The 13662-nt window shown below is 38.9% G+C and overlaps 1 protein-coding gene across 5 annotated transcripts in view; it reads right to left on the reverse strand.

Annotated features, from left to right (window-relative positions):
* bckdhb (branched chain keto acid dehydrogenase E1 subunit beta) overlaps positions 1-12480 on the reverse strand; it is a 72463-nt gene extending 59983 nt beyond the window's left edge. For all 5 annotated transcript variants that reach the window (XM_061673838.1, XM_061673836.1, XM_061673837.1 and 2 more), the window contains exons 1-3: positions 12059-12480; positions 11170-11247; positions 8530-8598 (exon numbers count right to left, since the gene is read on the reverse strand). In XM_061673838.1, coding sequence (XP_061529822.1) covers positions 8530-8598; positions 11170-11247; positions 12059-12254 — 343 coding nt within the window. In that variant the 5' untranslated portion in view covers positions 12255-12480. The remainder of the gene's footprint in view (positions 1-8529; positions 8599-11169; positions 11248-12058) is intronic.
* Positions 12481-13662: the final 1182 nt, after the last annotated feature.

Raw genomic sequence — 13662 nt, forward strand, 5'->3', positions numbered from 1 at the left:
CATTCAAGAACAGTCACTGAGTTGTTCTGAAGCCACTCCGTTATTTTAGCTGTGTGCTTAGGGTCATTGTCTTGTTGGAAGGTGAGCCTTCAGCCTAGTCCGAGGTCCTGAGTACCCTGGAGAAGGTTTTCGTCCAGGATATCCTTGTACTTGTTTTTTAGCAAACTCCAGGGCCATGAATGGGCCATTCAAGAACAGTCACAGAGTTGTTCTAAAGCCACTCCTTCATTAATTTAGCCGTGTGCTTAGGGTCATTGTCTTGTTGCAAGGTGAAACTTCAGCCAAGTCTGAGGTCATGAGTACTCTGGAGAATATTTTTATCCAGGATATCCCTCTACTTGGCCGCATTCATCTTTCCTTTGATTGCAACCAGTCGTCCTGTCCCTGCAGATGAAAAACACCCCCACAACATGATGCTGCCACCACCATCCTTCACTGTTGGGACTGTATTGGGCAAGTGATGAGCCGTGCTTGGTTTTCGCCACACATACCGCTTAGAATTAAGGACAAAAAGTTATATCTTGGTCTCATCAGACCAGAGAATTTTATTTCTCACCATCTTGGAGTCCTTCAGGTTTTTTTTTTTTTTTTTTTTAGCAAACTCCATTAAGGCTTTCATTTGTCTTGCACTGAGGAGAGGCTTCCATCGGGCCACTCTGTCATAAAGCCCCGACTGGTGGAGGGCTGCAGTGATGGTTGACTTTCTAGAACTTTGTCCCATCTCCCGACTGCATCTCTGGAGCTCAGCCACTGTGATCTTTGGGTTCTTCTTTACCTCTTTTACCAAGGCTCTTCTCCCCCAATTGCTCAGTTTGGCCGGACGGCCAGCTCTAGGAAGGATTCTGGCTGTCCCAAACATCTTCTATTTAAGGATTATGGAAGCCACTGTGCTCTTAAGAACTTTAAGTGCAGCAGAATTTTTTTAAACCTTGGGCAGATCTGTGCCTTGCCACAATTCTGTCTCTGAGCTCGTCAGGCAGTTCACTTGACCTCATGATTCTCATTTGCTATGACATGCACTGTAATCCGTAAGGTCTTATATAGACAGGTGTGTGGATTTCCTAATCAAGTCCAATCAATATAATCAAACACAGCTGGACTCCAATTAAGGTGTAGGACCATCTCAAGGATGATCAGAAGAAATGGACAGCACCAGAGTTAAATGAGTGTCACAGCAAAGGGTCTGAATACTTGAAAATACGTGAAAATTTTAAGGGATTCTGAATACTTTCCGTACCCACTGTATATATCATCCATCTTATCCAAAGAAAGAATAAAAAAAGAAAGATGAAAAAGTAGGTTCCTATTTTTTCAGCACTCATATTCCCTACCCTGTATTCTAAAATGGAGCTGAAAGAATGTGTCGTCTAAATTTGGATTGAGAATGTTATTTTTGCTTACTCTTTACTTTCTTTTCGTCTGTGGCGGCTTAAAATGTCTTTCTGGCCAGTATAACTCATTAAATTCAATTCGCTAGGACAGTTCCGCAGACCTGAAAACGGATGAAAAGTTCAACGATCAACGTGAACTCTGTCTAAGGGACGAGAGTCAACCTCACGTGACTCTAAATTTGTCTGTCGTCAAGGTATTGACATTAACTCAGCTCCTGCACCAAGTCAGAGACATTGTGGCCATACATAAACTAAATTAGCATAAAAAATATCTGTATATCTATACCTGTGTTACACTAACATAAACAATGACATATTGATGAACTTCATTAACGTTACAGTTTATTTCAACAATATTTACAATACAATTTATTAAATCAGTGACACAGTTACACTACCACTTCATGTTTAGACTTCGAGAGAATAAGTGACTGACAATGAGTGTTTTAGTCTTCAGTCTTAAGGTGTACAACATCTGCTTCCAATTCAAGATAGAGAGGATAGTGAATGCATAGTTAGTCCTGTTGCCTGGCAGAAAGAAGACTCTGGGTTCAAGGCATAGTGTGGAGTAAAAGCATGCTCTCCCTGTGTTCAGCCAAGCTCTCTCCAGGTTCACTGGCTTCTACCTACAATCCAAAACGACGTTTGGTCAATTCAAGGCTCTGCATGTGTGAATGTGTGTCAGCCATGTGATAGTTTGGTCATCAGTACACAAAGTACCCCACCTCTCACCCTACGTTTGCTGCTTTTGGCCGGATGTCATTTTCTTCTGGTTTAGCAATTTGCTGATTTGGATGCATGCTTGGGGTCATTGTCATACTGAAAAGGTGAAATTCCTAGTCAGCTTCAGCTTTCTAGCAGACATCTGAATGATTTGGGCCAAATTTGACTAGTATTTGCAAGTGTTCAGAAGTCCCTTCAGCTTGACTGAAGCCCGTTTCAGGGAGAAAGCAGGGTTTTCTTTGGGTCTTTTCTAACAAAGAAAAATAAAGTAGCTTTACTTATTGACTAGGCATAATAAAAGGATGAATACATTCATTATTACCCTTGAATGAAAATTGTGCGTTCAATCAATGTAAAATAAAAATAGATTTTTTTTTTTTTTTTTTTTTTAAATCTCCTATAATGGTACATATTGATTTGGTAATCTGCCAAAATGTTAAAATATTTTCTGACTGGAGGTTTGTAGGTAATCTCCTATAATGGCACATGTTGATTTGGAATGGTAAAAAGTAATCTGCCAAAATGCTAAAATCTTTTCTGACTGGAGGTTTGTAAGTAAGTAGAAAGGTGCGTAGTTGGTTCAGTATGTCTCCGTCTCCGTAATATTGATCAGCAAATGTTCAATCGAAGAAGATTGGACTTTGTCGCTGTGCAAGAAGTAGTAGGAAGTTGATTTCATACTCTCATGTCAAATGTGTTTCACAGAAGTCAGTAATTCAATTACTAATTCGTTTGGTCACTCAGACACTAACACTGATTTTATTGGAAAAAATAGAGAGAATATGTTGTATGTCTGTACTAGAAGTAGTATATTTACAATAGTAATTTTTTGTGATGGAAAGCAATCCAAAAACGAAGTGGAGGAGAGCAGAGACAGACATCATAAAAGCCAATCATATAGAGCACGCCCTGCTTTAACCTCTTTTCTGTACACTTGCTGCAGGTGGTAGAGGCGTGATTCTTCCCTTTTAGTAGAGAGAGGGATTAAAAACAGCTTTGCACTCGTCACTGGACACAAGGATGAGATGTAAAATAATGATCCATCTCAAAAAGGTCAACATTTCTGACGTCAATGAAAACAAAAGGCAACGCCAGCTACTGCGCAATTTGTTTGAGGCTCCACATTATCAAAAAAAACAAAAACAAAACAAATGCACCAAAATTAATTGAAAATACGTAGAAGAAAATACGTAGAAGACAGTCGACTGTTCTTCTATTTTGGTCATCACATAAGACAGGGTTCGCGCTGCCCATTCACCAACTTGCCAATGGCTCACTGAAACAGGATGTGGCAAAGTGAATATTGCCCACATTCGCCACGCTGGCGAATCAAAATTGCCTCCGTCAAAACTCAAAAGCCGTTCCTGATAAATGTTAGAGTGCCCTCATTCTGCTGTGTGTAAACGGTGCTGGTTTCCTTTTTCCCCCGCTTCGTAAAATGCTTCAATCGGCCGTCCAGCCGCTGCTGGCTAAGCAGTCAGGCTCACGGTCTTTCCCAGCTGCGGGGAGCGGCTCATCGGGGAAGACAGGACCCGATGCCGTTTGCCGCCAAATTGAAGCATGCTTATTTATTACCACAATGTACGTTTGAAGTGTTGATGGCGCGTTAACAGGATTCCCACATAGTTTCCAGGCAGGACATCCCCCACTACAACATGATTGGCTCCTGCGTCACGGGAAGGGCAGGCTACGCAGATGTGAAGAGATGACCATCCCAAACGTATCACATTTGTCAATTTTCTTCACCGCTTATCCTCACTAGGATCGTGGGCCACTGGAGCCTGTCCCAGCCATCTTACAGTACACCCTGAACCGGTCCCCAGCTAATCGCCGGGCACATAGAAACAAACAACCATTCGACAAAATAAAAACAAGGAAGTTTATTATGGTTTGGTTTAGGGCTACGGTTGGGTCTTAAGGCGGTTTAGGAAGGGTAAAGGTTAGGATTAGGGTGTGTTCACGTTAGTGGGAAACACAATGCCGCCACACTGAAGTCATATCTTTTCCTGTCTGGAAGCAGTAGGGCATATTCTACAGGGATACAACAGCCAATCATACTGCAGCAGCACGCGTATTGGAGCCAGTAATATTGGAGCAGGGTGTGTCCTGCCTGGAAACTAAGTGGTAATCCTAATAAAGCGTCAATGGCCAATGTGTTCTGCAATTTACGTTCGGTCTCGGCGCTAGCTCGCTGCCTTCTTCATCAATGTACGGGTTGCTAATCCCACTTTGGTTGTTATGCTGAGCGCCGGCAGCGCTGGCTCGAAGCAGGGCCGTAGAAAGCTGGCTAGTGATTTGGTAGCCTAAAACAAACATAGTACCATAATTATAAATAATTTAGACCACTTTGTCCTGCTTTTGAAATCTGTTACAATTATCTGACAGCTAAAGTTAGCCTACTAATATTTACCACTAAAGATTCAGAATATTCATGTTTATCTTCAACTAAAAAGTTTGGATTTGAGAAAATTCGATATAAAGTCGTATATATCCTTCTTGAGGATTATCAAATAAGTAAATCAACAAGCCGAAAGGAAAAGAAGATTAATGTAATTGATAAGAACATTTATCAACATTTCAACCGCTTTTTTTACTCACATCTTGGTGATGATTGCTATACTCTGCTCACACTAACAGGAGCGCTACTGCTACTTACAAGAGCATAATTATACAGTATTATTTTTACAGGTCAACATTCTACTGTGATTGTAGGTTTTTCTTATTACAATTCAATAGGAAAATAAAGATTATCTTCATATCAATTCATCATAACATTTAGGCCTGGCATACACGAAAGAGTTATTTGTAAGCAAGAGTGGCTGAAATAAGTATTTCACACGTGACCAATTTTCTCAACTACATTTCCCAAGGTGCCATTAACATGAAAATTTCACCAGACGTAGGGGAAAAACCCAAGTAATCCATACAAACAAAAACAGTAGAACAAATAAACTCAGAAATTAAGTTGTGTATAATTACGTGAAATGACACAGGCATACAGTATTGAACACGCCAACAGGTATTTATTTAATGTTCGGAATGACAGCTTCAAGACGCCTCCTGCATGGAGAAACTAGTCACATGCATTGCTCTGGTATGATTTTTCTGGTGACATTTTCAGGTCAATAGTACCTTTGAAAGTATATTTAGTGAGAAAAATGGTGAAGTGTTAAATACTTATTTCAACAGCTGTATATCCAATGTTGTTTTGGTCATACTATAGAATAATTAATTTCTTGTGTTTGCTGAAGATAAACTTCCTTCCGAAAAATCACATGCTAAATCGCAACCACAATATTTGTTTAAAAGAAAGAAAGAAACAAAAAAACCCTAATAATTAGAGTATTTTCCCAAATTGTTCAGCCCAACTCCTGGTTGATGACGAGACAGTTTTAATTGGGCCCACATTGTTGAAGCTTATTGGTTTCCCATTGAAGAGGACTGGATAAGTGTAGCAAAAGCTTTAGCTACATAAACATTCGTGATGCTGTGGCCAACTACCCACAAGTGTGGCTAATGAAGGGACAAACAACACTGGTGCTTCAGCGCTGTGCAGAGTACACAAGAGTGAAACCTCGTGTTGGTGTGTGTTTCGCTTTAAGAAAAAAAAATCATTTGATTAATACAGGAAGTGTGTGGTTTGGATGCGCCGCGCCAAATTGTGTTTATAAAGAGGCAAACTGTGTCGACATGTTGCGGATTTGTTGGATGGAGTTTTGGTTGCCCTCACCTTGTTCCAGTGACTTCATGGATCGTTCCAAGTTATCCCCAGTCTGGAATCATTTTGATCTTTTGATGCCACATACGGTAATATGTTTCGCCTTTGGGCATTGTTTACTGTTTTTTTTTTTTTTTTTTTTTAAATTAAATATGTTTGTACTCTTTTCTGGTAAGAGGTTTGAATTTTTTTCAGATAAATTAACTTTTTATTTTATTGTAGGTGAAGTATCGACTCTGCTCCACAGAGCTATCTTACATCAATAAGAGCACTTCATCAATGCTGAGGCATTATAGAGCTCGGCATGGCAATGAAGAATTGGCAGATACTCGTGTGAGTACCCCAGGTATGTTGAAATTCTCACCAAAAAAAATGTATTTTCAAAAATGGGTTAGTACACACAAAAGGCTTCGTGTGACTCTGTAATATTGTTTGTAAAAATTACAGTTCTTTAATAAGCTTTTAACCACATATTTCCTTTTGGCTTGCAGTTCCGAACAAGCAAGCAGTGGATGAGGCTGTGGTCAACATGATCATCAAAGATTGTCAGCCACTCACCATTGTTGAAAATGAGGGATTCAGGGAGCTCCTGAAACTTATCAACTTGCACTTAAATTTTTATGCTCATCGTCTTCATCTGTACCCTGTGAAAGAGTTTTTTTCTAAGGCAGGGGAACAGGTGCCTAAGGAGAAATCGCCTTGGACCAAAGACACTTCAAAAAAATTTTGTTCCTCAATAAAAATGCATACATGAAAACATTTTTAGTCTTTTATTTTGTTTGTTTGAACACTTAAATTAATGAAATTCCATACGTTAAACATTTTAACAGAATCTTATTACAGACAAATTTGCTATATTTTACATACCAACTAATTTTAGCATTTACACAAACGAGCTTTTAATCTAATTTTAAACTGTTCTCAAAAACAACTCATCCAAAAAATTTAATAAATGAAATTATACGATGAGATTATATGTTAAGGAAAGGACTAGCGATTAAATATTATTTCACAAGCTGATGTTGGGTTTGCAGCATGTAAACTTTTCCATCTTATTTTAATTTTGTTTAGCTGCAATGATTTTAGAACTACTGCAGGGGTCTCTATTGAGTGACCAATACAGTGCCGACACAGTTTGTGTAGTGTGTCAATACACTCCTTGCGGTATCCTCATCCCATCACTAAGTGTGGCTCGGGGATTTTTCTCCTGTTTAGCCACATTGTCTAAGAGGTTTCATGACTCAGTGCCAAGAGATGTGTATAAATCAGCATAAATATGGCAATTTGGAGAATACGTTTTGGGTTTGGTTAAAAATATACCCCCCCAAAAAAACAAGACACTGAGCTATAAATGAAAACAACAGAAAAAAAAAAATCATAAGTCGAGTCGGAGCTGTGACCTTTATGACACTACTGCCATGTGATAAATTATTTTTGTTTATCTAATTGGAGTTGAGAGGGATCTACCATAGTACATTCATGGTTTCTTGTTCAAACATAACAGAAAACAAACATACATGACAGCAATTTACAATTTTGAGTACTATACTAATGCTGCATTTCAACGTTTTTGTATATGATAAACGCAACCAAAAGCACCTGTTTTAATGGTGTCACACAAAATTCAGAAGCTGTAAACTGAACATTTGAGCTGAGCCCTTATGGACTTCAGTCATACATACACAAATGATGTATTCACATTTATCATGTCAAGTCTACAGGAGCTCCACAAACTGTTGATAGACAGGCCTCAAGTTTGTTTCAACAGTTGCTGTAGAAACGTGCAATGCAACAGTCTAGTGACAACTCCAGTCACAGGCATAGCAATTGCCTCTTCTTCTCTGCTCATCTGCCCTGTCCATATAATACTTTCAAATACATACATGCAGACTTGTATACCAGAACTGGGTAACTGGAATGAGTATCACAATGGTATCCATTTTTTTGGTTCCTCGTAATACTTGCATCGTTTGCTAAAGCCGGTGTTCTACAGCTCTTAAAGCCTAAGATACCATGTCAGAACACACACAAACACACACACAAAAAGTTACTTTAATCGGCTTGTGCTTTAGTCATTACGTAACACTGTAGACCTGTTTCACAGCTGACATTTGAATGACAGGAGCAGGGATACGCAAACGTGGACCCTCCAATTCACAATAACTCGCCCCCATTCAAGTTTCTCAGTTGTGATTGAAATCATGACGCTGTGGCAATTACCTTAATGTGGATAAGCTTTGTGTTTCAGTCATTGCTAACATTAATTATACCTACTTCTTTGACGTATTAACTACGAGTAGTACACTAAACAATATGTATTTAAGATCTGTAGGCACTGATTCTGTAATGAATAACAGCTGTAATTATAATACCACATGGAAAAGGTTATCAGGTACATACAGTGGGATATACCAACACTAATAATTACATGTGTTTTGTACATAAAGTATTGTCACGTTAGATTTCTTAGGCTACAATGAAAAAATATTTGCAAAAGGGTCCTGTTGGTCCTCTAGGTGAACAGTGAACTCTTTCAAGAGCCGCATAAAGTGAGGTTTTTGGTGTCTTTAATACTCTGCTGCCATCTTGTGTCAAAAAAATAAATAATTAAGGCCGAGAATAAAGTGCTGCCTTTCATGGGCTTGATTTGATTTCGATGGTGAAGAAATGGATGGTACTGAGCAGGCTTAATCTTACCATATTTGTCTCTAAGACCCACTGTGCATCGAAACACTCCACCGAAGGCCACATCTTCCCCAAAGATAACTGCAAATAAACACAGCACAGTTAATTTTACTGTGCACAGGGAAAAAACAGTGAATAGTCTTGTAAAAATCCAAGTCAGTACTTTTTTTGTAGAGCCACCTTTTGCGGTAATCACGGCTGCAAGTCGTTTTTGATAAGTCGCTACGAGATTGCCACTGGAATTTTTGCCCATAACCTTATGGGAAAACCTCTCCAGCTCCCTCAAGTTTGATGGTCACTGGCAGACTGGTAGAGGTTTTGCAGACGAATATCGCTGTATTGAGCACCAACAATCTCTCTCCTAACTCAGACCAGTTTCTTAGTGACTCCTGTTGAAAAAACATCCCCACAGCATAATGCCACCACCATGTTTCGCAGTGGGGATTGCAAAGTTTTCCTTAACGGCCCTAAAGATAAATTTTAGTCTCATCTGACCAGAGCATCCTTTTGGGAGTCTCCCACACGCCTTTATGCAAGCTCAAAATGTGCTATCCTTATTTTTTTATTTCTAACCTGCAAGTAAGCATTTTTTTCTGGCCACTCTTCCATAAAGCCCAGCTCTATGAAGTGCATGGATTACGTTGGCCCTATGGACAAATACTCTAGATATTCTACTGTGGAAGAGCAGAAAGGTGTGTATACCGTGAAAGACCAAGTAACAAATTGTACACAGGTAGACTTAAGGGACTTTTGAAGGTAATTGGTTGCATCAGAACTTTTTAGGGGCTTCATAACAAAGGGGATGATTTTTCAATTGTTTTATTTGTTTCAATAAATTTGAGAAATTACAGTAGCACAAGCAATTAAAAAAATAAACAACAAAAACATCTGCAATTTACTGCATGGTGTTTTCTCAAGTTATAAGTAAGCTGAAATATCCACATTTGGGCAGACAGTGCCAGACAAATACTACAATACATGAAAGCTGTTGTTTTTGTTCGTCTAAATGTTAACATGAGTTGCGCGCCGTTGCCTTCTTGGTAATGACGACCTTCCCAACATGGTGGCCACGTAGACACGACCATCAGCCGGCCTGGCTTATCTAGTGTTAATACCTATGCCCGGGAAACGCAATAGAAGACATTGTGTTAGGTCATGTGACTTTGTGTCGTTTGATTGGTGCACTAGACTTAAACGTCACTAATGCATAAATTGGATTGACCCAAACAGTGTCCAGTGTGGAAGACGAAGTCGTAGTCTCGCGCATAAAATTGTTGATAAATAAGCAATAATTGATTAATAAAAGTAGCGAGCGACATTTAGATCATTGTAACAGGAAAAGTACCGTTACTTCTTAGGAGGAGAAGCGGCGGAAGTGTTTTTTCTGGTCTCGTCAACTCCTGTGACGTATCCAAAGCAGGTCTCAAGCGCACAGGCGGAACCTCAGGCCGATGCGCTCGCATATATGTCCGCCGCCGAGTAACATTCAGAAATTATATCTGTGTGTGGACGGCGGATGTGTAGAATAGCTCTAGCTGCCAGCGTCCAACTTGTATGAAACGGCTTATGGCGACAGCGATTTTTTTCAAGGTATCGGTCTCTGGCTTCGTGGTCTAGTTTTTCTTTGTAAAATCCCATGTTTCATGCTTTTTAACATGTTTTCAGTCCACAACATACACAGCCATTGCACATCCTACTTAGTAAGCAATTGCGGCCGCCTCAACGCACAATGTAAAGCGGTTTCCAAGCCCAATTTCATTCAGTTTTGTTCGACAGTGTTGTTTACCATAAGCGGTAGAACACAGTAGGGGCCAATGGTCCTGTATTAACCGGTGTTCTAACAAATTTTGCTGTCTTCGACAGTTCCCGTTGTTGCAATACACATTTGGAAAACTGAGGCGCCAGAGTGAATGGTTCATTTGGCTTTAATACACAATTTCAACGCTAGATGGGAGTAATTCCTATACAGTGTCCCTTTAAGACGATTTTATACAGCTCAAATACAGTCAGATCTTAAAAAAAAAAAAAAAAAAAAAAAATCATTCAAATTAGATGTAAAGCCAAGGGGGTGAGTCCATTTGCAAGGCACTGTAGGTAAGAAAAACCCTTAACTTTAATGAGTAAGTAGGTAAAACAAGCAACCTCTGAATGGATAGCATTCAAGTTTAATGGTTCCACTGTACACCAGGCTTCAGTTAGTTGTCTCTGAACAATTTTGACACCGACTCATAAAAATGATTCATAATAATCACAAGAACATGTGTTGAAATTTCAGTTTTTTGAAATTGTGTGTACAGTTAACTAGTTGCCGAGAATTGTGCACACACCCTCTACGTGAGTAATTTGCACGCCATCAATGAGAAAGTTAATATACTACAGTATTTAGAGCCCGTATGACAAGCTGTGAGAATTTTGGAAAATTATACTACAAGTGTCTGAGAAAGTCTACAACAAAACTATTTTACAATATTACTTTGGGAGCTGCTGTGAATATGAAACATTATATTTTCAGCAGAATACTTTATAAGCATTCAAACAAAACATTATTTAGTAAACAGAATCAATTGGTAGACTTCTTGTTTTATGGATGTTAAAAATGACTGTAATCTTCTATAATACTCTGTACTAAAACATCTTGTTTGAACAAAATACCTGCTGTGGGGTCACTGGAAAGAGTGTTGTCCAAGGCACTTGTAATTGACTGGAACAAATTCATCTTCTGTGTTGGCCCTATGACGAGGTACAAATACGAATAAAACAAAGACAAAAAGTACTTAATACAGGACTTCCACAAGCAATATGTTAATGTGTTACTTACAGTACTTATGTACTAGTTCAATTGGGAACGCTTAAATAACACAACCAGACCTCAATAAATGAAATACGGTATTATTGTTCCAAATTTGCATGGGCTGTCCGGCGTGCACAGGACTTCACTGTTCTATAATCATTTGTGTTCCGCCAGCGTTACCATAATCATAAAATAAATAAATAAAATAAAACTTATAAAATAATAAATTAATGAGCCATTGTTGACATCTGAGAATCAATTCTAACTCATTTACACGTGCGATCCCGGTGCACCTACAGTATTATTACTATTATCATCTCACCGATTTAGATCAGTTGTGCAGACAAAGCTGACAGTAGAGTGATTGACACGTGACCAAACCAGTAATTATTTTTGAGCAATGCATGGCCAGAGTGAATAAACTAGTTTTTGAATTTGATTTACAAGATTAAACTCATATTTCAGTGGATTATTAGGGAGACGTTTTACTTTCATGTGTTATTTTATGCTTTATGTTGCAGTCTTGGTTTAACTCATTTTCCTGACTCAATGTCAATCTGGTAGCAAACGATGGTCGGTCCGACATATAACAAAGTTGTAAGAAAAAGGTTTTAACGTTGGGTGACGGTTTTGATATTGTTTTACAATGTTCACAGGGCACTGGCAAATAGGGATTATCTCGATAAATGTATTTATCTTTCATGCTAGGTGGACGAGTTGAAAAGCTAAACTGAACGGCTTGCTACTCACCATACTGTGTTGGGACGAGGTCAGGCTGGAAGGTAAAGTGTGCTGCATGTCTACGCTGCGCTTTGGTATGGGGGTCGCAGCTCGGTGACAGTTTCAGCAACCTGGGTCCAAAAGAGGTCCGCGGTACGGTGGAAACGCCAGAGACAGAACATTTCGAGTGTACACCTCGAAGGAAAAGCCGTGCTGCAGCCGCCATTACTGTTGTGACCGGGGCAAAAACAGAACTAAACTACGAAGATCGTCTATAAAAGAAGCGCCCAAGATCAACACAGAGCAAAATAACTATCTAAGATATAAATTTAGCAGATACAATAACCTCTCTCTAATATTTTGTTTTTTTATATACAACAACAGCTTCATACAAATGAATTTTTGCATTTAATTGTGTCAGTGTCGGATTAAATTGCTGTTGCTAGAGTGAATCATCTTTCTTTAGTCGTGAAGAACAGCTCAGTTACATACAATTGTTTGATTGGTTAAGAGGAGGGGGCGTGTTCGCAGAGAATTTCGATCAAATCCGGTATATTCAGCCAAACTGGTAAAATAAGTCCCCTCACACATTGCAGATGCCAGAAACTACCAAGCAGCCTCGACTCCTGAAGACAAAATGAATTGCAACTAGTTGTTGGAGAGATGCTAGCCTGCATCATGAGTACCCACCCCTCCATCCCAACTTTAGCTACAATACCGCCTGTGCACCACGTCACTCTGACATCTTTGCTTGCCTGGCATGTATGGTCCGCTTCTGTGTGGTGTGCAGGGAAAAAATGTGGTAGTGTAAATTTTATTTCCTCCCGTGGGATTAAAATTACTACAGTAAAGATGTAAATATTGAATACGGTGTTCTCTAGTCCAGACAAATTGTGCCTGTAGAAAACAAGCAATAAATATTTAGATGTGCACTAATAAATATTCAATACAAACGAGTAGCTAACCAAAGAGGCAAATGCTTGAAATAGGATACAGTGGGAGAAAAAAAATTTGATGTGAGCCCTTTGGAATTTCATAAATGTCTGCATTAACTGGTCATGAAATGTAGTCTGAGCATCATCACAAGGATAAACAAACAAACAGTCTGCTTGAACTAATCCAATGCAACCAATTATATGTTTTCATATTTTTATTGAAAATAACGTAAATATTCATAGGACCATGGGGTTGGGGATAAAAAAATAAATAAAAATAAAAAATCTGTGAACCCTTGGATTTAATGACTGGTTGACCCTCCTTTGATAGCAATAACCTTTACCAATTGTTTCCTGTAGTTGCAAATCAGATGTGCACAATGATCAGGATGAATTGTGGACAATTTCTATTTACAAAACTGTTGGAGTTCAGCAAGATTCCTGGGATGTCTGGTGTGAATAGCTCTTTTGAGGTCATGTCACAGCATGACCTCAAAAAATCGGGTAAAGGTCAGGACTTTATATATAAACTTGTATAAACCAGGAAGAGGTCACAAAAAAGTGTTGATGTTCATCAGTCCAGTTAGACAACTGTCTATAAATTGAGAAAGTTCAACACTGTTGCTTCTCTTCCCAAGAGTTGCTGTCATGTAAAGATGACTGCAATGTAAAAAATAAATAAATACAAAATTTTAATTG

Source organism: Phycodurus eques, chromosome 4 (genome assembly GCF_024500275.1).
Source record: "Phycodurus eques isolate BA_2022a chromosome 4, UOR_Pequ_1.1, whole genome shotgun sequence".
In the NCBI taxonomy this organism is placed as follows: Eukaryota; Metazoa; Chordata; class Actinopteri; order Syngnathiformes; family Syngnathidae; genus Phycodurus; species Phycodurus eques.